A 24,288-nucleotide genomic window follows, 5' to 3' on the forward strand; every position below is an offset into this window, starting at 1 on the left:
AGCGGCAGTTGTAAATTGTATTTTTATACACACATAAGTCTTGGTGGTCATTATTGCATTAATAATTTTGTATTGCTGGCCCAGAACCCACTCAGAGATAATGAATTCCATTTAGATTGAGAATAATCTCTAAATATAGTGAACTTCTGTCTATGCAAAAATTGTTCTCCGCTGATGTATGAAACCTGGCTATTTCCTAACAACTTTTATGAAATATTTTGACAGGAAGCAATACATTAGTGTTGTGTGCGTGTGGTATTGTGACAAAACTGTTCATTTTGCGTAAAGAAAAGTGTTGCCACTTCTAATAACAGTAGCGGTAAATTCGATAGACGATCTGCGACTTGTAATGAGACTATTATGCAACGGCACTGACAATTGCTAAAAATCATTACTCTTATATAGTTGAGATTACTTATCAATCATGTAGCTTGTTTGCTGGTTTCATATGATCATTTTTGTGCATGAAGTTAGTGCTGTTTACACTGTTTGAGAGACTCATTTTACACGCTCCCAGGTGCAGATTTCTTTAACAAAATAATCATCATTAGCGGGAAAAGCAGTGATTAAATAAAACCTCATGTTACGTTAGTAATAAGTGCTTGGGGTGGTTGTCGTCTTGCTGAAATTGCCCAACACAGTACTACGCTACGCCACAGTCGTTTCGAATAAGTTACTTGTAATGCGGTGAAAAGACAAATGTAGGACGTAATGGAAAATAGTCTAGCAAATGAGGTTTTTTATTTAACATTTTTTGAACACGATAACCGATTTCGGCTATGCAATGGTTATTTTTATATATTTACGACTGCTTTTAGTGTGGCAAAATAAGACCATCTAAAGATGGCTTTTGCGTAACTTTACGGTTAAGACCATTAAATAAATTATCTAAATCATACGCCAGCTTCCGATAATTTCTTACGTTAAACTTTTCTCAGAAGAGAGAACGTTGCAAAAAATTACCTTTTGATCTTCTGAATTTAAACGCACAACAGTACGATTTAGTCCTTAAACCTCATATTTACACTGACAGCCACTATACAAAAACAACTAAACTGTTTTAAATAAATTTAATATATGCTTCGTATTAAAGAACAATAACTATCCGAAACTGTGCTTTTAGAGGAAAATGTATATAACACTAAATCTAAACTGTCCCAACGTTACTGTTATTACGTGGGTATTATATTTCAAACAAGAAACGTGATAAATGTAGCTATCTTTGAAAGGTAACAAATGCGAATAGGACCCTTGGAGACTAGTAGATATCTGTGAGCAGTCAATAATGAATAAAAGCCGATAACTACAGGAAAAAAGGGTACGAACGCCTTCAGAGATTTTTTTACCGAAAGGATAAAGGCACCCTAACATACCGAGTAAAAGATGGGGACCGTAACATGCAGTGAGTTACCTTACTAGATGAGGCTACATACTTACCAAATGAGGAAAGCTCCAGGCTTGCCAACCTCTATAGCGGTGATAACCCAGTCGTAACGGTGGCGGCCTCGTCAAAGTTGATTGTGGTACAGCTTCCTGGATTAGCGGTTGAAGACGGTCGCAGTAGACTCCTTTAACATGCGTAAACAGTTTCTTTTAAGTTACTTTTAACAGAATAACATATTTACTTAAAATCTACTTTAAGTGCTCACTTTGGCAGGTCAGTTCGAACCCAATCCAAATGGTCTTAGCAAACAGCACTGTTTTGTTGTATTTCTCAGCCTCGAGTCAGAGACAGGATGATGGCTGGTATCGATTTTTCAGTAATTCATGAGATGATTTGTATAAAAATAGATGAAAGTGATATACCGAAATATTAGGAAACTTAATTACATAAATAACTTGTAGACGTAATAGTCAGTCTGTAGTGATTCGCATTGAGGGCCGTAGCACAGTTGATTTTCCCACCTCCACATGTAATAAAATATACGATACAATACGACAGACTATTTCACAGTAATTACTATTTAACATAAAACTACAGAGTGTGTGTCTTGTGATGTCCTTGTTGTATGAGCGCCAAAAGGATTGGACGAGATCTGGCACCCATACTTGACGCAGTCAGGGAATTTCGTCACAGGATTTAATTTTCATCGAGTAGGCGGCCGTCCACCGCAAGCATCACGAAATCGCTTCACCTCATCTGCTGTTAGTATTACTAATAAGACATCAAAATGAACTTTAAGGAAAGAATGTTGATTATTATGCTGTTATCAATTTATGCTCTGTCCAGTGTACAGTCAACAGATATGCTATGCTGTTACTTGGTATTAATCGAGTTTATTTTTAGACTCTTTCGGGAAGAAATTTATTCCATATTATGTTTTCATGAATGTCTGCTCAATTGAAAACGTTTATCGACGAGTTGTGTTTATAAACGTTATTGGTTATCAAGACGGAATTAGTAAGGAAATGGCGTGAAACACACTTTACGCATATTAAAGTTGCTGTAAAGTACATTAATATTGAAATCATTCAATTTCAATTTGATTAGCAGCGAATCATATATGGTGTATATTCAGTGCACTGAGGTGAGTGCTGTATCCAACATACTTGCTGGTTGTCTAGGCAACGAGGATCAAGAACTGCCTTACTACATAATTCATACAAAATTCTAATAAGTTTCTCTTCTTCCTCCGAAGGGTGAATTTGCAACCTAATAAATATCTAATAAAACAGCGTGCGCGTAGCGGTATGGTGATTTTTTCTTATTATTACCAGTGGGATCACAGTCTCAGCAGTAGCTGACTTTAGAACACACTGCTAGTCCGAAGACTTGCCTGATGCAGCTCTCCATGCTAGATCATCTTTTGCAAGCCTCTTCATTCCTGTGTAACTACTACAACCAACATCAGTTTGAACCTAGTTACCTTATTCAAGCCTTTGTCTTCCGTTACAGGCTTTACGTCCCATACTTCGATGACCAAATTGACAATACCTATACCACAGAATGTGTCGAATCAACCGACCCCTTCTACTCAATTCTCGCCATACAGTTTTTAGCAATTCGAGTCAGCGCATTTGTTATTCGTTGTACGCGCCTGATCTTCGGCTTTCTTCTACAGTACCACACTTCAGAGCCTTATATTATTATCTATACTCATTGTGGTCCACGTTCCACTTCCGAGGAATGCTCCCCTTCTAGACATACGTTCAGAATAGACTTCCAAACACTAAAACTTTTATTCAAATTAAAGACTTTTGGCTTTTTCAGAAATGCCTTTCTTGCTACTGTCACTCTATAGCTTATAACTTCTCTACTCCGCCCAGTAGTCATAATAGGAGACTCCACCTAAAACTCTTGGTGTCATTTCCTAATCCAATTTTCGCAGAAACGTTTTGATTCGACTATATTCCATTACACTTGTTTTGCTTTTGTTGCTGTTAATCTTATAATGTCTCTTAAAGACACTAGCCTTTCCGTAGAATCATCTTCCAAGTCCTTTGCCATCTGTGGAAGAATTACAATTTAAGCTCCAAACTGAAAAGTTTTATTTCTTCTCCGTGACCTTTAAGCACCTTTTCAAACTTCTGCTTGGAATCTTCAGCTGCTTTACCAACGTACAAACTGAGGAGAGTTAGAGATGAACTACATCTGCCTCACTCTTATCAACCACTGCTTCAGTTTCATATGCTTCGATCCGTAACTGCCGTCTGGTTTCTGAAAAAGTTGGAAATGAAACTGTTACCTTAAATTTCGAAGAGAGTGTTCTACTCAGCTTTGTCAAAACTTTCACTAAGTTTACAGATGCTGTGTTTCTTCAAACTCTCTTAAGTCGGATGTCAGTATTGCCTCGTCCGCGCTTTGATTCTAGGAACTGAAGGCAACAAAATTTTATATAGTTGGTAACATTTTATCATAAATTGAGGAATATACACATTCTGATATAAAACCGAGCGAAATATTTCTCAAAACTAAACCTAGTAACAATTATGTAGACAAGCCCGACATATACTAGAAGTACGACGGATGAAGCTCGCCTGCAGACGCGGTCTGTGAGTTCGGGACTGGTAGCTGGCCGTCCCGAGACGACCGACATGAGGGAAAAGTACTCAGGACTGAAGACCACAACAACAACAACAGAGTCATTCTTCTAACATCTTCCGTCAAAGGTAAAAAGAGAGAAATCACACATCCCTTAAGGTAAAACTTATTGCGACATAGATTATGTACTTATTTCAAGCTACCCTTAAATGCATAGTAATCCCACTTCCACAAATTGCCTACAGTCTATCTTCTTTCGTACCTATTGCAAGTAAAACAGGAACCTGTGTTAATCTGTACACAGAAAAATGGCGACATATTTTTCAACAATTAAATTTGTTTGACATAAAGTCACGATCCTACTAGGACCTAAAATGAAATGGAAGATCACTTCATATACCTGTACGAAACTACATTCCGAACATACCCATAAAGTTGATGAGTTACAGTCTGTAAAGTTTAAGCCCTATACGTTGCGTATGACCATATCCTTAATTTTACAAATGAAAGTTATCAGAAAATCCTTAGTCACCAATGTGCTCAGCGTCCTCTGTAACGAGCGACATAACCAAATGTGATTGATCATCGACCTCTGGACTGCTCCTTTTAATTTACCAGCTGTTCTTCCAAATATCGCGAATACTGTACTTATTTTCAAAATAAAACGCCGAAAAATCTCAAGTCAAATGTTATACTACAACACAGTAAACAGCCCTCGTTCAGAGGTAAATTCACTTCTTTTTCTGAAAATTGCTCTTTATGCTACTTACAGCAAACTTTTCATGAAGAGTTGAACTTTTTAGTTATCTGCAACTGCAATACAGGAACTAAGTTTGCACAAAAACTAATACCAACAGAAAAACTAAATAGCTACAGTGCTATCAAACATTATGTAGTGGACCTCTCTTGACCTCCTGTATATTATACATCTAAAATATACACTCCTGGATATTGAAATAAGAACACCGTGAATTCATTGTCCCAGGAACGGGAAACTTTATTGACACATTCCTGGGGTCAGATACATCACATGATCACACTGACGGAACCACAGGCACATAGACACAGGCAACAGAGCATACACAATGTCGGCACTAGTACAGTGTCTATCCACCTTTCGCAGCAATGCAGGCTCCTATTCTCCCATGGAGACGGTGGTAAAGATGCTGGATGTAGTCCTGTGGAACGGCTTGCCATGCCATTTCCACCTGGCGCCTAAGTTGGACCAGCGTTCGTGCTGGACGTGCAGACAGCGTGAGACGACGCTTCATCCAGTCCCAAACATGCTCAATGGGGGACAGATCCGGAGATCTTGCTGGCCAGGGTAGTTGACTTACACCTTCTAGAGCACGTTGGGTGGAACGGGATACATGCGGTCGTGAATTGTCCTGTTGGAACAGCAAGTTCCCTTGCCGGTCTAGGAATGGTAGAACGATGGGTTCGATGACGGTTTGGATGTACCGTGCACTATTCAGTGTCCCCTCGACGATAACCAGAGGTGTACGGCCAGTGTAGGAGATCGCTCCCCACACCATGATGCCGGGAGTTGGATCTGTGTGCCTCGGTCGTATGCAGTCCTGATTGTGGCGCTCACCTGCACGGCGCCAAACACGCATACGACCATCATTGGCATTAAAGGCAGAAGCGACTCTCATCGCTGAAGACGACACGTCTCCATTTGTCCCTCCATTCACGCCTGTCGCGACACCACTGGAGGCCGGCTGCACGATGTTGGGGCGTGAGCGGAAGACGGCCTAACGGTGTGCGGGACCGTAGCCCAGCTTCATGGAGACGGTTGTGCATGGTCCTCGCCGATACCCCAGGAGCAACAGTGTCCCTAATTTGCTGGGAAGTGGCGGTGCGGTCCCCTACGGCACTGCGTAGGATCCTACGGTCTTGGCGTGCATCCGTGCGTCGCTGCGGTCCGGTCCCAGGTCGACGGGCACGTGCACCTTCCGCCGACCACTGGCGACAACATCGATGTACAGTGGAGACCTCACGCCCCACGTGTTGAGCAATTCGGCGGTACGTCCACCCGGCCTCCCGCATGCCCACTATACGCCCTCGCTCAAAGTCCGTCAACTGCACATACGGTTCACGTCCACGCTGTCGCGGCATGCTACCAGTGTTAAAGACTGCGATGGAGCTCCGTATGCCACGGCAAACTGGCTGACACTGACGGCGGCGGTGCACAAATGCTGCGCAGCTAGCGCCATTCGACGGCCAACACCGCGGTTCCTGGTGTGTCCGCTGTGCCGTGCGTGTGATCATTGCTTGTACAGCCCTCTCGCAGTGTCCGGAGCAAGTATGGTGGGTCTGACACACCGGTGTCAATGTGTTCTTTTTTCCATTTCCAGGAGTGTATATGTACATAATGCCCATCAAAATCCTTGTCGGGGACTTTATTATTATTATTATTATTATTATTATTATTATTATTATTATTATTATTCCAAATTTGCTTTGCAATTCAGGTTCCTGAAACGAACTACATAAAATATAGCAAAGCCTGTCAGGTACATCACTAATTTAGATGACAGACTACGAACAGATCAGTCCCCACAACACGTATTTCGCATAAATATTTGATGCCTCCACCGTTTTCACAGTCGAATTGTATTCCAACCAAATCTACACCGAAGACTACGCTACAAATTAGTCTGTTATCACAACCAAGGTGTCACCTCTGGCCAGAATACTAGACGTAAAATCATCTACATTCACCAGGTCAAGGACTTTAAGGAAAACATACCTGAGAATGATCACGGCTATCTCCGAAGGCAGCAACCCAACTATGTCCAACATTCCTCTGTTGAACAAGCACTCGAGAGTCCCGCGAAACACAACAGCCAGTAGAATGATTCCATACCGACACTACCTACTACTGGTGCACTCCACAGTCAACGAGCAAGTGGAGCGTGCGTCCTCCAGCCCTTCCTTTATACCAGAGTCGTCTTTCATGACGTCATTTCACTGTAGATAGCGCTGCCGTGTGTACTAGCGACAGCGTAGATTAGGGTAAAACGTGCAGTGTTGCCTATACGAAAGTGTGTGTGCTTAAAGCATTGTGTTAATTGTGTATCAAATAGAGCAGTGAACCAGCATTTCGAAAATATTGCGACACATTACTTCAAGTAACGGGTTAGTTAACTCTCTTATTTAATGGTAAATGCCTCTAGTAAAACTAATAATGCTTAACATTTATGAGAGATACTATTATGGGCCCATGCATCCCACAGAATGGAGAACGGCCAAAAACGTAGGTGTGGGATAATTCTTTATCGGTAGTTCAAATAGTTCACATGGCTCTGAGCACTATGGGACTTTACATCTGTGGTCATCAGTCCCCTAGCACTTAGAACTAGTTAAACCTTATTAACCTAAGGACATCACACACATCCATGCCCGAGGCAGGATTCGAACCTGAGACCGTAGCGGTCGCGCAGTTCCAGACTGAAGAGCCTAGGACCCCTCGGCCACAACGGTCGGCTATCGCTAGTTCACAATGACTACAGCAACGCATTTTGTTAGAAGTGCACGTGAACAGCCCCAGATGTCATCTTGCCAACAAAGTGTCTTCATTTAATCTCCCGTAACAAATTCATGTGTTACACATAATGACCAATCGTCCCTCAGTTAGTGATCAATGTATACACGTCGCATGATAGACACGCGACGCGGATGGCCAATATGTATGTAGTACTGTAAAGAAAGTAATTTAGCGAAAATCAGTTTTTGGTGTGGCGCAGCTAAATATTTTTCTTTGCTAGATGTTCTAATATCACCTGCCCAGCTCTATAGACGTTAATTCGATGGAAACATTATGACGTGAAGACAATTGGAAAAGAAACTGTTTTCTGTCTAATACTTCTTGCTGGTATAAGCAATTCTTACCAATTCCTGTAAGAGTCAGCAGTATAGTGAATCAATATATACAACCATTATCAGTTTTTGCTCTGTATGTACTTCTAAGAATATAAGTGGAATGTTAACTCGAACGAGATATGAAGGATCTTGCTGGATACAGAATGTATTATTCCTCTAATAATTTAACATAAGACGAATTATTCAAAGGAGACATGAAGATATAATTTGCTTTTCCTATTCATTTTACTTCACCAAATAAGATGGAACACTGGTATGATGCTGGACATCAGTGTCGAAAAATCTGAAAGTGCAGGAATGCATTCTGCACGGCTGAACGAAGTATGTCCGTAGGTATGCTGGTTACCTCTCGTGATACTCTGCACTTCAGACCAGCACATGTGTGAATGTTCCTGTCAATCAGGTATTCCCACAACCAGAAGTCACAGGGAGTGATTGTGCCGGCCAAGCATTTGGAAACCATCGGCTGATAACTCGATCGTTTCCAAACGTGTTTCGGAGAAGCAGGTGAACTTCACGAGCGATGTGCGGTGGGGCCCATCTTGCATAAAAACCGTTGAGTTCAATGCATCTCTCTTCTGTAGTGCGGGTATGACATGGTGGCGAAGCATATCGCAGTAATACTGGCGAGCAACACTGCACGTCTCTGGGCCTTGAGCGCCAACCTGTTCAAAAAGGAATGGGCCAGTTGTGAACGTAGACGTGAAGCCACACCATAAGATGACATGTTCACCATGCAGAGGAACTTCATGCCCAGTGACTGGAGGTGAAGGTCTCAACACACGGCAATTCTGTGTGTTCACCTCAGCCGTCAGAGAAAGCTTCGCCTGTCCATAATATGGTCCAGGGCCAGCCCTCGTCTACTTCAGTCCTTGCGAGAAAGTGGAGAGCCAAGTCAACACGTCGTTGTACGTCCAGTGGCGCAAGCTGATGTACGATTTAGAACGTGTATGGATTCCATTTGAGAATGGTTTGAAGCACCTTCTGTACAGTGGACCACGGGATGCTCAACTGTGGTGACACAGCTCGTGCACTGCCTGACGATCGGGAACTGGCGAGGCGTTGCCTGCCACAGCAACAACGCTTTCATCAACCACCACGGGTGGTGCGAGCGGTCGTCAGCCTCTGCCCGGGGCGACGCCCACTTCTCCAGTTTATTCGACCTTCTTCATCATGCTCCGTACAGCAGGAAAAGAAAGAGGGTCCTTCCATAATCATTTCAGCCGGCGATATTCTCCAAGTGCAGCCGCAGCATCACTGTTGTTTTGATAATAGAGCTCCACCAATAATGCCCTGCTCCTTTTGTTCAAACTCATGTTGACACGTCAGCAAGTGCACTGCGATTGATCAGGTGTGTGAGACTATGAATCACGATGACTGATCACGACACCTAGTGGCCATAGTTGGAACTCGACGGTGGCGTTGTGACGCATTAAAATCATGCACTCATAGTCTGGACATTAATGTTACTAAGTTTGGTGCATTTATAACGTGTTATAACGTATTAAATGGCGAAAGTTTAATTATAACCACCCTTACCTTCACGAAACTAATTTAATTAATGTGATGAATTTAGAGAACTTAGCATGTATATGGTTTTCCGTATAGACTTCGTCCCAGTTTTTATTTTGCAAAGGCCTCAGAAAAGCATGTACTGCACATTCGAATAAGATCCTTCTGTAAGTTGGCTGTTTTGCAGTTTTATCAAGCGTGTCTTCAGTTTAATTATCTGGCTGTAGATATCAGAGATGCCAATATCCTTCATAAATACTTTATACGATATCTGTAAGTACATGGTCTAAGACAGATGCTGAACTGTTTGATACTTTAGTAGCTGCGTTTGTTATTCGTGGCACTCAGAAACTGTTGAAATGTTTAAGAAGTTATTAAGAAATCACGTACAACACCTGTGTTCGTATTCATGTCTTCATATATTATGTTAGTTCTGGGGGACAAAACCTCATTAATGACTTCAGTTAATTGTTGTAAAAATTGTCCTCGTTAACATTAGGCGTTCAGTACACGTACAGAATAACTAACTTCATGTAGATGTCTAAATCTGTTAATTCAATGGCTGGCAGGTCTAAATATTTATGTACGTTAATCGTGATCTGATCTTCTCTAGCTTTAAAATGTGTGCCACCTCCGATATAAATACATGGTCTCCCACGCTTTACAGTAGTTCTGCAATAGCAAATTCGCCCATTCGGCTTCTGTTGTTGTAGTGCTCTTCAGCCCGAATATTGTTCTGATAAACTCTGTTTGGCTACCATCTGCAAGCCCATTAGCTGAGTATTACCACTGCAATCTACTCTTCAACCTGTGTAGTTTAATAAAGCATTGGTCTCCTTCTCCAAGTTATAATTTCCCTTAATTCCCTCCATTATTAAGCCGACAATATGAAAAGTTCGATATCGTTCTTACTGATTTTTATAAGGCTGACAGCCTTTCCTATTGCAGTTGCTATTGGATACTGTTGTGTAAGGTAGTCTGCAAAATATGGAATAATTTATACTGCATTTTCGTGCCTTGATGTATTCTTTACATGTCGTCTAAGAGCCTACCAGTCATGTAGATTTTGTCACAATTGCTGCACCTGAGCCAGTAGATTTCATACTGGTGGTATCTGATTCTCTTTGTTTTTCGGATGTGTTTCTGTAAAGAATTATTAGTCTTGTATGCAATGTTTGTACCTTGTATCTTAGTACGCTACCTATTTTGTGAGTCTATTGTGGTAGGTCATTGTATCCCATTTTCATGCCACTGTGTTACTTGTTTTACTATCACATAAACACAGTACGAGTTGCCAGTATGTTTTGATGTTTGAGTTCTTTCGTTTGTGTCACCTTTCGTAGATTTCTCTTAAGTTTTTCTTCCAGCGTTTCTGCGCCTCCTTATTTAATACCGTGTTTTTTATACTGTCTCGCTCTTTTTGGCAATCAGCGATGTCTGGGGGATTCTTACATATATCTGATGGAGTAATGTTAATGATTCTGTGGGTGCTATGAGATTGCATTTAGTAAGACGTCTTGTAGTAGATTTCTTATGTCTTAAACTTGTTTCTGAGTATCCTGTCTTAAGATTATATACAGAAATTTAAATACGTTTTCTGGTTTATTTTAATACAAGGCTAAAAATTAATATGCTCTGTTGGAGATTCTTCACTTCGTAGCCTGAACAGTTTGTAGAATGGATCGCGACCATTGTAATGTACATTGTAAGCCACGAAGCGGCCTGGTCTCTTGGAGATGACGTTTGATAGAGAGACAGCTAAGAGTGCAGTGATGGTCCAAAATGGGGAAATTTTGTGCATAATCGTTGTGAAAAATTTGTTGCAGAAAGCACTGCGTGTATCACTGGGCACAGCTTTTAGGCTTACGACCAGCAAATGATCACCGACAGCAGATAATAGTCGACGGGCAGGAGAAAATGTGGCAGGATTAAAAGAGCGGACAATCGCGACGGCCGAATATTCAGCTTGCATAAAATCTTAAAAAAATAAATACCACGTTGTACTAGATCACGTAATAAACTATGCTGTGCAACGCTAGACTCATGAACGTTGCGTTGAAACTGACACCTGGTTAGACATTTTAAGTGGCGTGTTGATGTATTCATTAGCAGAAAATACACGCACATTGATTTTGAAATTTGCTGGAAGTGGTCAGTTGTTTGGATTTTGGTGACTTCTTCTGCGGAAAATTTACGAGGTATGCTGCCGTGATTAGAATTCAAGCTTAATCAGGAATACTCTTGATGTAGAATTGAGAAGTCTACGCCAGTGACTGCTTACTTGGTGGCTGTGAGATTACTCTTTACCTTTGGAGAATTTTGTTCCCCTCAATTTCTTGTAATTAGTTAGATTTCGAGAATACATATCAGGGCTTATTAAAGGTTAGTAAAATAATTTGTTACGGGGATTTCTTTTAAAGCCCCTTTATGTGTGGCTTCTACCTGAGCTGGTGACTACGTCTCTAAGGCAACTCGGTTGATAAGACTCCTGCATCGGGGAAATAAACGAACCTGTAGGATAGAAATACCAAGAGTGCTTACCGATTTTAGTCCCAGTTTTAACATTCTTTTCTTGTCAATGTCTTTCTTGTTGAAACTAATATGAAGCAGTGAGATTTGATTGTCTAAATATTTCGGCATTTTTTTGATACCCCGGTTTGGTTTACTTATCAAGTTTTATAAACTTTTCTGTGGATTCCACATGCCAATTATTTTACCAGAACTCTTCAGTAAGACTGACCATTTCTTGCAACATTTAGTTTGTGTGTTTGCACTGTCTCGTTGTAAAGTCAGGGCTTATTTCTTCCATTAAAATTTGACTGGCCAACTTTTCGGTAATTTCATTCTAGAGATTAATATTAGATATTAATGTAAGTAAGCCTCGCTTAAATTGGATGTTTTGAATTCTGATATAGCCTACTATAAGAGCCCGTTTACTTACCGGCACAAATTCTGACTGAACTGAAAGTAATTAGACTTCACTGGTAGAAATGATTTTTTTGTAAGAGAAATGACACTAAGTTTGGTTGTTGCAGAATCCTACCAACTGTGGTGCAGACAGATGACAGAACACATTTAAACAGTTTCATGTCAAAGTACCGTACAGGAAAGATCAATGCAGAAACCTGTAACCACTGAGGATGACGTTTACAATTGAACGTACAATAATCTGTAAACCGGAGATGTATGGTTACACATGTAAGTAAAATAGTGAAAATGAACTTTGGAAGAACATATTGTGTTTCATCAACTGGGAACTGCGCGTTCGGGGATCACTTGTTTGGAAACGTTTCAACTAATTTTAGGGGTTTCAGGTAGTGATGTTATACACGTACGTAGCAAAACAGAGGTTACAGTCAAATTTCAGAAAGAATGTATGTTGCCCTTTCTACTTTCGGTTTCATGATTTTGCATTGTTTCGAGTTTTGTTACAATTATATTTTACTATTCGGAATCTAACTAAGCTTTGTAGTTACCGATAATGACCGCCGCTGATAACACGGAAGGAGTACCAGTTCAGTTTCAGGTTGCTCCCGATCTATGAACCAACCCTCTTAACTTAAATATTTCCTTCTCCTCACCTTCACTTCCAGCTCATGAGACGAGGACTTTGTCGTGTGTAACTGTCATTAGCAGCAAAATCGCAGCAAACTAATTGGAAGAAAAAGTTTGTAGTTGGGAATATATTTCGCTGGTACAGAACTTAGTCTTCACATTGGTTTCATTGGGTATAGTGTGATGTCAAATAAAACGAACAATGTTTCAGTATAGGTTTAGAACAGGCAGCTGCCATCAGACGTTTTTCTCGTCTAATTCTTCCGAAGTTCAGCTTGAAATTAGCTTCGTTTTTTGAAAGATTTGACTTCATATTTAAGTGTGTTAAATAATCATCTTGAACTTTCATTTTCACCCCAGCTCGGTTTCTGCCTTTTCGCCATTATGTTACACAGTGTAAAAATAATTTTGTTACATTATTCGAAAGCATAAGCTTTGAAGTATAGTAGACGCGTATGATTGTCGGTGACCAACACTATCAGCTACTGTTGCTTGTAAGCAGCAGAAGTATTTGGAATAAAAAATCTTATTCTGAAAGGACAAGGCACTATGTGAAGTACATAATTTATGGTAAAACATCTGAGGTTATCATTCCCATAGAACGTAGAACTACTTAAACCTAACTAACCTAAGGACATAACACATCCATGGCCGAGGCAGGATTCGAACCTGTGACCGTAGCAGTCGGGCGGCTCCGGACTGAAGTGCCTAGAACCGTTCGGCCAGCACGCCCGGCTATGGTAAAATATTTGATACAATATACTGGAAGTTTCAGCCATTAAAAAATTGACCTGACATCATTGCAGTAATTAGAGGTATGTGTACAACCCAAATAACCAGGTTAGGTGCAGTCAGATGTCCCAGAAAAAAAGGGAACGACCTTAATGCATTTGTTTGAATTATTGACAGAATGATATAGGTTGAAGACATAGAAATAATAAAACATGGTATTTGGTTAAGAGACTTTATTGGCCAAATAGAATACAGAGTTGTCAGAGCCTCATAGACTTCCTCACAGTCTGCACCGTGACGTCTGACTTCACAACACGACGATCCGCTGCAAACCTCTGCTTGGCCGACTGCAGGGTGCAGGAGCTCTTCCTCTTGACGGCTTTGTGCACCCCTAGAGGCGCCGCTAACAGCTGCACACCTGAAACAGGACAAAATGCTTGAATCAGTCAGTGCACTTTACGGCGCTCATTTAATTAGACACGCGACATTCATCGAGTTTTCCCCGGAAAATTAAGAAGGTAACTTCACTTTTAACTTTCATTACGAATTATTTTTTTGAAACTCTCACAACTACTTTTTGAAGAAAAAATGAAGCTTAAGCTTTCTATACGAACTAGAATTAATTGCAATGAAAGATAGCATCAAAATTAGTTCTAGTGACTAAAATAAGCGTAATAACCAAATTCCAGCTCATCGTGACTACAGTTTAAAGCATCTACTGTCCACATATCCACGTCGTGAAATCTCGTGGACACTGCAGTACATGTTTTCAAAGATTACTCCGTAGTTACTGGTTCTGGTGAACTTTTGATCTATTTACCCTCAAACATATTCATACGTTTTCAATCGTCGCTGAGCATTAATTACTATCCTACGCTCTTAATTTTGATCCTTCTGTCTCCTATCTGTGAAATTGCATCAATGGTGTATCTTCAGCGTAGTTCATCATTTGAACATGGGTCGTTTCTTCACAGGCAGTTAAAAGTGGAGTAGTGGAGCGGTTCAGCCTGTCCACAAGCGTGCTTTAATAGTGGATGGAACACGCAACGTTAATAAAATAAATGGCTCACCGTCCGTAGCTACAACATTACACAAGCGTTACTATGTACATAATGTGAACTGTCGCCATTCGTGAGTTGAGGACATTATCCGATCCTTTCGTTTCCATGGCAAAGAAATAAGGTCAAAAGTTTTTGTTCATCAGACGAGACACCTGCCTCTTACAATGCCCTTGATGGAGACAGTGCATTGTGGCTAAATACATTCTGAATATTTAAAATGTGATCGTGAACTTTGGCAAAATTTTGGAGGTTGTTTACGGATACTTCCACGTAAAAGTATAGCATATCCTTACATTTCTTATCCGAACTTGTCTTTGTATCTCTACTGCACTTAAAATGTATGCGCAACAGACAAAATGCGAACAGAATGCGCTGTTTGGAAACTAACCTGCGGAGTTCACCCATAGCACTTTATGTTGATAACCACAACGTCCATTTTATTCCTCACATTCGGTACAGCTGGAGTCTACTTCGGCTTTGTTTCTCTGGCACTTTTAGTTGTTCGTTAACAGTTGACTCATCAGTATGGTTAGCTTTCAATGCATAAACCAGAGCTTTCCATACATTCCGTCACCTTTGACCAATGATATCGTGACAAGCCCCAAATGCGAATACGCAAAAACCGTAGGAAATGGGTTTTGACAGAGGACTAACTAAAACCATCGCAGAATGACGATAATAAATACGCAGAACGAAACCACCAGAGAAGGAATACAATGTTTGGTCTCCAAAAATCAAGAAACAAAATTAGAGTCAATCAGTTGTAAAGTGTCGAAAGTCACTTGACCTATACAACTTAAAATGCCCATACCAATACACAGAGCCGAAAACATAGCAACACATTCAAACTGCTACAACACAGTATGCAAATCCACGTAAACTATTGATATAACGCAGTATAGACAATGGATTGATAGGTTATCACTAATGTACAAACTGAACCTCGGTCACTCAAAAGAAGCAGAAGACAGCGTAAAACTCTTTTTATTCGAAAGGGAACTGTATACAGAAATAATTCCTACCTCACGTTCATTGTGTCACTGTTCTTGCTCGTTACTAGCACAGCCCAAAAAAAGGTCTTTGATTAGGAGCGTAATTTCAGCAACAAATGACATCACCCACTACAGTCACGGGTAAAATTCGATAGGTAGTACTCAAGGGTCCAATTGGCCCTGTTTATTGATGAACAGTTGGGTGATACACGCCACGAGTATGGGTTCACCGACTCGAACGGAAGCACTCTACAAGAACAGCACGCTGATTCTTGCTGCAACGATGGGAACCACGTCACAATACACGTCTTCTGTCTGAGGAGTTGTGTGTTCTGCGTTTTGGTGACGACGTATTGCATGCCATACACTGTCAAGAGTAGTTTCAAAAGAAGAGGTACTTAACAACACACCGAATAATACATAATTACATTATTATTTTATAGTTAACCACTAGAGACCAAATCAAATTTCTCTGTAAAACCTTCACATGTTTGTAGGTGTAGTTCAGGATCACCCTATATGTTTAGGTAAAATTTCCCAGCTGTATTTCACAAAGTTGCAGAGAAATATTAGCTGCAACCTAGGAGTGGATTTTCCAGAAATGAAAAATATTATAGGGACCGCATTACGGTAAGAAACCTGGAACACGTCCCATTCTTATTTTTAATATCCAACCACTTATTTTAATGTGATACGATTCGTACTCACCATTGTCGGGTCTTGGGGTGGTGAATCGCCCGTTCCGTCCTGCGAGTGGTTCCTGCACGGCGTGCGGTGTCCTCAGCGGCTGGCAGCCGACAGCGAACACCCGGGCCTCGCGAAGGCGCCTCTCGATCTTCTTCTGTCTCCTTAGCCTACGCCCCAGCACACAGTCCGACTGGACGAGGCTCAGCCAGCGAGAGCTGACTTCACTTGCTGCCAACAGCGAAGGGCCGTCCAGCTTCCTGCAAAATAAGGATGCCAACGGTTAATACTGAAAACTAATATCTTTGATTTAGTTAAGCACATCATTTGCCAATTCATACTCAACACGCCATCGAATTCCACCGTTTTTGAAATTTCTCATCCATTACACTAACGGTCGACTGCGTTATAATATAAGAACAGAATATAATTTATTCGTGAAACTTTTGACCCAATCTAACGTTTTGACCACAATACACGAGCGGATGTGATCACAGACACTGAAGAAGCCATTCCACGTGGATACCCTCAAAATGTTTTATGAAATCATATCGACTGTGAGAAGCTCAAAGTTAAATGGAATTTGCAAAAACATTTCTCTTCGAACTGTTACTCTGCCAACAAAACGACAGTGAAATTCGCCTATAAAGCCTGCACTTTAGTGTACCCGCAATAACATACTCTGATCGAGCAGTGTGAACAAAGAATGAATTCTCATTCTACATCAGAGTGTGTGTTGTAGTGAAATATAGGTCCGGCACGCAGTCTTCATCTAACAGGAAGGTTTAAAGACAGCACAGTTTAAAGTGATACTACGCAAATGAACAGTTAACTTTCGCTAACGTCAACAATGCGGCTACATTTAATGAATATTTTTCCGGGAAAAGTGTCTTTCGAGATGTTCAACGCTCCCGGAAAAGAAACCAAAAGCAATATAGCCTTCGAGTGAAACTGTGAAAGTTGTGTTTAGGTGACTCTAGAAACGGTGAACACTGGTTATGTTTTTACGTATAAGTATAAACCACTTAGCTGCTGTTTACACCACAGACTAAAAATCTGTAGAGGAACGTAAAGATATACAGTAGGGATTCTTCATATTGAACGTGTATTACCTACCAGATTATTTGAATGGTACTTTATCTATGAAAAGTAACTTACTACCTCTACGTATTTCCCTTTGCATCGGTAGTAACAACAATTATTCATCACCTCCGTTACTAATAAAGACATGACTGCACAAGATGCAAACAACAGTATTACAGAGTCATGGACTCTCTGCCGACGGAACTTTAAACTTATCTTCCTTCCTTCCTTCCAACAAATGACAGTAACATACAAAAATCAGGTCGGAAAAACTATTTTGACATAATGAACATACATGAACCCTCGGATACAACAGAGTAACTTAGCAATTAAATCGTTACGCTGCTAGCAACCATTTTAAAAAACTAGAAACTGGATTGCATCAGTTTAATACCTCTTTTGGATATAAGGAAATAATATTCCACGAAAGTACATTTAGAGGGAAAATTTAGCTATCACTAAAAGTTTAATTGCCTTCGACGTGGCATGCACTGACTCAGTACGACGAAAAAAGTGATTTAACGTGATTTGTGCAACAATCAATAAGAAATTAAGAAAAATTAAATTATTACATTACTGTCTTAGTGTTCGTTTAATTATTTGGGTACTAAATTTCAAACAAGAAACTAGAGCATATCCACAATGTGCTGTAGAAATATAATCGGGACGTTTGAGACTAGCGATGAAATCCGAGCAACGAATAGTAAATAAGAGCCGATAATTTACATAAAAAAATGTGACAAAAGCCTACAGACATTTTCTTTATCCAAAGCACCTTGACATATTAAGGAACAAATGAGAGTGATAAACAAGGAGTAAGTTACCTAGTCAGACAAGGATATATATACATACCATGTGAGGAAAGCTCCAAGCTTGCTAGCCTCTCTCATGGTGATCCCCCCCCCCCCCCCCCACACACACACACACGAATGTGAAGAGCAGCACCCGTACTGGTCACCTGAGCTGAGCGTGCGATTCAAGATGACCGTCATTACAAGCCTGTAACATGTTGGTAAGGTTTTTGTTACGTACTTGTGACGAGATAATACTTACTTGCTGCAGTCTTAAAGTAGTTCGGTCGACAAGCCAGTTCTAGAAGAACTCAAAATCGCTTTAGAAGATAATGGTTTTATTGTATGTCTCAGACTCGGGTCGTACAAATATAATGACCAGTTTCAACTTCTCAGCAAATCATATGACTGGTTTGAAAAAAGAAGGGAGAGTACTGAAATACTAGAGAGCTAAATTGCAAATCTTAACTCCTATACATAATACCAGAATACGTGCTCGTTGTGACTAATCGGCGCTCCGATGCCTGAAACGCATTTTAAATTTACAACTCTTAAATCTCTAACAGATTATTGTAAACAATCAGAATGTAAAATTGTGATAAAAGCATAGTAATAAGTTACTTGACTACGGGTATAGACAAGATGACAAAGGATAGATGGCGACTTACGATAGGGTAGGTGGCCTTCGCTGTGTACAGAAAACAGCCGGAACTAAACAGCTGACGCAGCAAACTACACTAGTTAGAGACAAGGGCGAGCCGCCAGAGAAATGAACCCATACAGACTCGGAATACAAAATTCTATTTGTTTAACTCGAGGCTGGCAAATACCTCAAAAGAATTTCCTTGTAATACAGTTAATATGGGGATAACGGAAGCGTCCAATTCCACCGTTAATGACGTCACCAATAAGAAGGAAACTACCATTCACAACGACTCCCATGCCGCTCCTATGACATCACGTAAACATGACAAACACGAAAATAGATCGAAAAACCACCAAACATATTCCTCCAAAAATATAATGAAACTAATGGGACAAGAGGGGGAAACTGGGGGTTTCTGGGTGGGGACAAACTAAATATTAACACACGCCACTACACCAAACGACAAAAGGCACTAAAATAACAAGACCCCACACAACCTTCCCAAATCCCACTACACACAAAAATCCACTGGAATCGATCACTTCCCATGACCTAGGTCTACAGCAACTACAGATACAACACTATAAATCTCAAAAATTTCACGACCACCACACTTAATACTATCACAAACAAAACACTTAGAAAATCAAAATTAATGGGTACCCCTTAGACCAGTATGTATAACCTGCGTAACCTCTTGTGCCGTGTTGTGTTGTACTGTAATGTACTCTGTATTGCCGTTAACAGGTTATCTCCACACGTAATTGTTGAATGCCTGACTATATGAACACAAACAGTTGCCAAATTTAACAGCAAAGTCCCTTCATTCTGGCATCTACAGAGCATGATCGGAGGAACGAACATCAAAATTCCATCCCGGAAATTGACTAAGCTGTTGGTATAATCACGGACAAACGAACTTTGTTCTGCGTGGGCAGTTGATACACTAGAAGTACAACAAGAAACTGTAAATATCACGAAAGCACAATAGTGGTCATTTTAGTATCCATATTACGTGAACACCTCATAACACTAAGAGAAAGAGCTGGTATCAAACTAATCAGTATTCAATTAGGTAAAAGCAACAAAACCATGCGACCCTCACTTCTGATATCCAGAAGTAATTTATTTTCGTCGAACAGAGAAAGTTCTTTCAAATAGATATTATCGTTCAATTTAGAATTAACGAACTTGCTCAACATCGGCCAAGAGACTAAAGATTGGTAACAACTGCACCAACACACAACATTAGCCATCTACATACGCGTAAGATGAGACGCTTTTACTACGGTCTAGTCCCAGTACCCCACGCGCGCTCGCAGCACAGGTGCTACATTTGCAGCTTCGCTTCATTGTGATACCACACAGCGGCTGAACATTACGATGCAGTTTCTTATCTTGACTACAGACATCTTTAACCATTCCTTTCCAAAAAGCTAACATACATACAGGGGGAAACAAATTCACTAATAACATGACTAACCACAGTCTGAGAAATAAAGACGCCTGGGGTATAGTTTATGAAAAGTGTAGGACGTGAAAGTAAGATCCACGATACATGACAGCAAATGAACTATACCTGCAATCATTGAACACTGATATGTGTCATGCTTCACTATATGATAGTGCTTTACTCCACACATCCCCTCTCACAGAATTACGTCAAAAAATTAATCGGTATCAGCTAGGAACGAACGAGACCTGCACCGCTGTACCATGTTCTTCCGTTGAGTTATAATCATATCCATTACACAGTATTCCGACTGCACTTTATCAGAGCATAGCTCCGGTATATGAACACCAAATGAAGCATCTATACGTATTTCAACACGTAACAGCATCACACACGCCTGTATTAACGCCGAAATAAATTGGACAAAGTGCATAAAATATGTAAAGAGCGAATGAATTTCGCTCTTACAGACCGAATAAGTTTCAAGGTGGATGATAAGATATTCCACCAAGATCAGCACCTCTTAATAAAATTTAATCAGTAACCTCTCTCTTAAGCTGTAAAGGAAGCCAAAGAAAAATTTGGATAAAACTGCAGATAGAGGACATAAAAACTTTGGGGTTTGTCGATGATATTGTAAATATCAGATACAGCAAATGACTTTAAAAAGTAGTTTAACGAAATAGTGCCTTAGAAAGAGGTTAGGATCAGCTTTAACAAAAACGAAAGGGTAATAAAATGTATTACAATTACATCAGACGCAGCTGAAGTAATTAGTTAGGAAATGAGACCCTAAATGTAGTAGATAAACAGTTATTTAAGCAGTTATCATGGTCGATGTAGAGAGAAGGCTAAACTGATACTAACTGTATACCAAAAAATATTTCTGAAAGAGCAAATTGTTAATTCGAATATGAAGTGTTATTAAGTCCCTCTGGACGAACCTGTCTGTAGTGTAGCCTTGTAAGCACGAAAATCGTGGACGATAAACAATTCAGGCAAGAGAATAGAACTGGGAGGAAATTTAAGACAAATTAAAGCGAGATCTGTTGATAGAACTCGTTCTGGGCCATCGTGGAAGTGTCAATTTGATAATGCATGTAAGTCTAGAGCGGGAGGGGGTAAAAATTGGAGAGGGAGACCAAGGGATGAATACAGCGAGCAGGTTTCAATGGATGTGTGTTGCACCAGTTATTCGTAGATGGAAAGATTGGCGTGGAGAGCTGTATCAAACCAATCTGAGCATCAAAGCAAAGTAACCCACAAGGTATACATGGAATATCCCCGTAAAACGTACCATTGCACATACGCGCGTAAAATAAACTCGGAACCACAATTATTCACTACTTTCCATAAAGGTAAAAAATACACGAGCAACAGCAGTTTTCCCGTTAAGACAGCTACTCCTAATAGACGCAGGATCGACCATAAACTATAGGAAACACAGAAGAATCAAATTCCTTCCAACTCCTAGCAAAACAACGAATTATCTAACACACACTGTTTTTAAACAGTGACTAAACACACAACATCGTCGACAAAATGAAATAGTGCCATTAGTAGTACATCATCTGAATACAGTGAGCAAAATGTACACTACTGCTCACTGAGCTTATCTCGCCCCCATTACTAAGATTAAACCAATGTATACTGCAAAGCGTCAAGTAATGATCAAGAACTACCATACCAGACATCAGCATGATACAGAAAACGTTTCAAATGGGTTCGCCACTCTCCCATTAATAAGTAAAGCAAGCGACATCACCGATCCACAAACTAATGATCCATACAGTCCGGTTGTTTGATGAAACATTTGTTTCGCCACATATATAGGATGGAGTACAGACGTCGAAGTTTCCTAACATGCGTAGTTCGCGGCAATCGCGCTGTTGCAGTTTAAACGAGAGCATCAGTTAACGTATCGTGAAACGAAACATACCGCAACCACTACTCATATGATAACCATCAGCCAGACATACTTATTGTCTGGTTACAGGATCATTCCTGGAGTATCTACCGCTTCAAACAAAACGAGACATTCCACGTAGGACTACATCCCGTTAGCGAATAACTTCGTGCAGTATAATTTGTACACTTATTTGAAGTTAACCATAAAGAGTAGAATACTTCTGAACACATCGCTAAAGCGGAAAATTTCTGTATCCAGTGTTTACATCTTATGTAAAACAGTATCCTTAAAAGTTAAAGTGTTCAGTGCGCAAGGATACAGACATGCCCAGTATCATCGCTAACCTTACGACTTAACCAGACATGGCTCACCTGTGAATTATTCCCTCAAATTTATCAACAGCAATTTACAGGTTTACGAGAAGTGTAGCCGCAGTTTACCGCGTAACCTCTGGCAAAGGACACGTGTACATTTCAGTTTCTGAAAACAATGACAGTGTGAACTACTTATTCATAGGAAAGAATTACTACCACAGAGAAATGAAGTTTCCCGCGTGATTCGATTCGTTGTTTTGATTCACAACGCACGGTAAGGGGGGAGAAAATGCGTTATCCGCAAACATTTCCTTGCAATCGCTATTAAAATAAAATAAAAAATCCGTGGCTGTTAATTATTATCCCTATAATTCTAGTTACTGTCTGTAACCGCACAAATCGTTGAATTCTAGTAAAATGTTTCGTTATGACAAAGCCAACATCAGCCACAGCTGAGTTCCGTCAAACTCAGAGAAATTACTTATGACAATACTACTGGGAAACTTAAGTGCGGTACTTAGTATCTACCTGTATTGCATTATAGGAACAAATTTAGAGTTCATGTAGGGATTAATGCTAGTGGCGAAGCGACACCCAGCTACCTCTCTCAATCCTGGTAATCCACCCAATAAAGGATTCAGAATTACCCGAGCAGTTCAGCTTTTTTTAACGAACCCTACATAAAACGTTACACTTCGTTAAATATAAGGCTAATTTACACGACGCACTACAATACATATCAGTTTGTCACAACAACCAAGGTATCACACTCTAGTCACTATGCTACACACAAAATTGTCCGCGTCACCAGGTTAATGGTTTTGAGGCAAACATACCTGAGAATCATCACGGCTATCTCTGCTGACAGCATCCCAATGATGTCCAAAGCTCCATTGCTTGAACAAACACTCGACAGTCCCACGAAACACAGCAGCGAGTAGAATGGCTCCATAGCTACGTTCGACTACTACTGATGCACTCCACAGTCAACGAGCAAATGGCGAGCGCTCCGGCCGACACATCTCTTATACTACAGTCGCGTGTGATGACGTCATCTCACTCTAGACAGCGCTGCCATGTGTACTAGTGGCTACATAGATTTGAATAAACGTGCAGTGATACATATACGAAACTGGGTGTGTTTAAAACATTGCCTTAATCCCGTAGCAGATAGTGCAGTGAACCATTATTTCGAAAATATTGTGACTCATTGCTTCTGGTAACGTGTTAGCTTAACCTCATACGTAATGCTAAATGTTTCTAGTAAAACAAACTATGGTAAACGTGCAGGAGAGGTGCTGTTATGAACTCATGTGTGGTACACAAGGGAGAAACTGCCGAAAAGGTATGTGTGGAACTATTCCGTAACAGTATTTCACAGTCACAACACCAAAGAATTTTGTAAAAAATTGCTCGGTAACAACCCCAGAAGTTTTCTTTGTATCAAGATTTATTAGCTTAATCTACTTCAAAAATTTCATATGTTATACGTAAGGTTAATGGCCAGTCTTTCCCCACTTAGCTATTAATGTAAAACCTTTCACCACAGAACCGCGATGCAAATGGCCAATATCAAGTATTTCCAAGAAAATCCGCTACTGAAATTCATTTTCTGATATGGGGCATTTTTAATTGATTGAAGTTCTAATATAAGATACCTGGCTCTTTTGGTGCTTATTCGATAAAGCC

General features: G+C 40.3%; 1 protein-coding gene across 2 annotated transcripts; it reads right to left on the reverse strand.

Moving 5' to 3' along the window:
* Positions 1-13,884: 13,884 nt before the first annotated feature.
* LOC126343277 (uncharacterized) lies at positions 13,885-23,680 on the reverse strand. 2 transcript variants are annotated; one of them, XM_050001969.1, is made up of 4 exons: positions 23,436-23,680; positions 18,339-18,485; positions 16,428-16,663; positions 13,885-14,084 (listed from the first exon to the last, which is right to left on the reverse strand). In XM_050001969.1, the coding sequence occupies exons 1-4, from the start codon at positions 23,549-23,551 to the stop codon at positions 13,927-13,929; spliced, it is 657 nt and encodes a 218-aa protein (XP_049857926.1). In that variant the 5' UTR covers positions 23,552-23,680; the 3' UTR covers positions 13,885-13,926. The 2 variants fall into 2 exon arrangements, with proteins under 2 accessions (XP_049857926.1, XP_049858009.1); XM_050002052.1 differs by lacking the exon at positions 18,339-18,485.
* Positions 23,681-24,288: the final 608 nt, after the last annotated feature.

This window comes from Schistocerca gregaria, chromosome 1, assembly GCF_023897955.1.
Source record: "Schistocerca gregaria isolate iqSchGreg1 chromosome 1, iqSchGreg1.2, whole genome shotgun sequence".
Taxonomy (NCBI): Eukaryota; Metazoa; Arthropoda; class Insecta; order Orthoptera; family Acrididae; genus Schistocerca; species Schistocerca gregaria.

What these genes read in the sequence shown, in the direction of transcription:
- LOC126343277 (XM_050001969.1), bottom strand. Translation starts at nt 23,551, where the DNA reads ATGGAGCCATTCTACTCGCTGCTGTGTTTCGTGGGACTGTCGAGTGTT. An exon ending in CTTGGAGCTTTCCTCACATG is followed by an intron (nt 16,664 to 18,338) that starts GTATGTATATAT and finishes CTTATTTTGCAG; the next exon opens with GAAGCTGGACGGCCCTTCGC. An exon ending in CACCCCAAGACCCGACAATG is followed by an intron (nt 14,085 to 16,427) that starts GTGAGTACGAAT and finishes GTCCTGTTTCAG; the next exon opens with GTGTGCAGCTGTTAGCGGCG.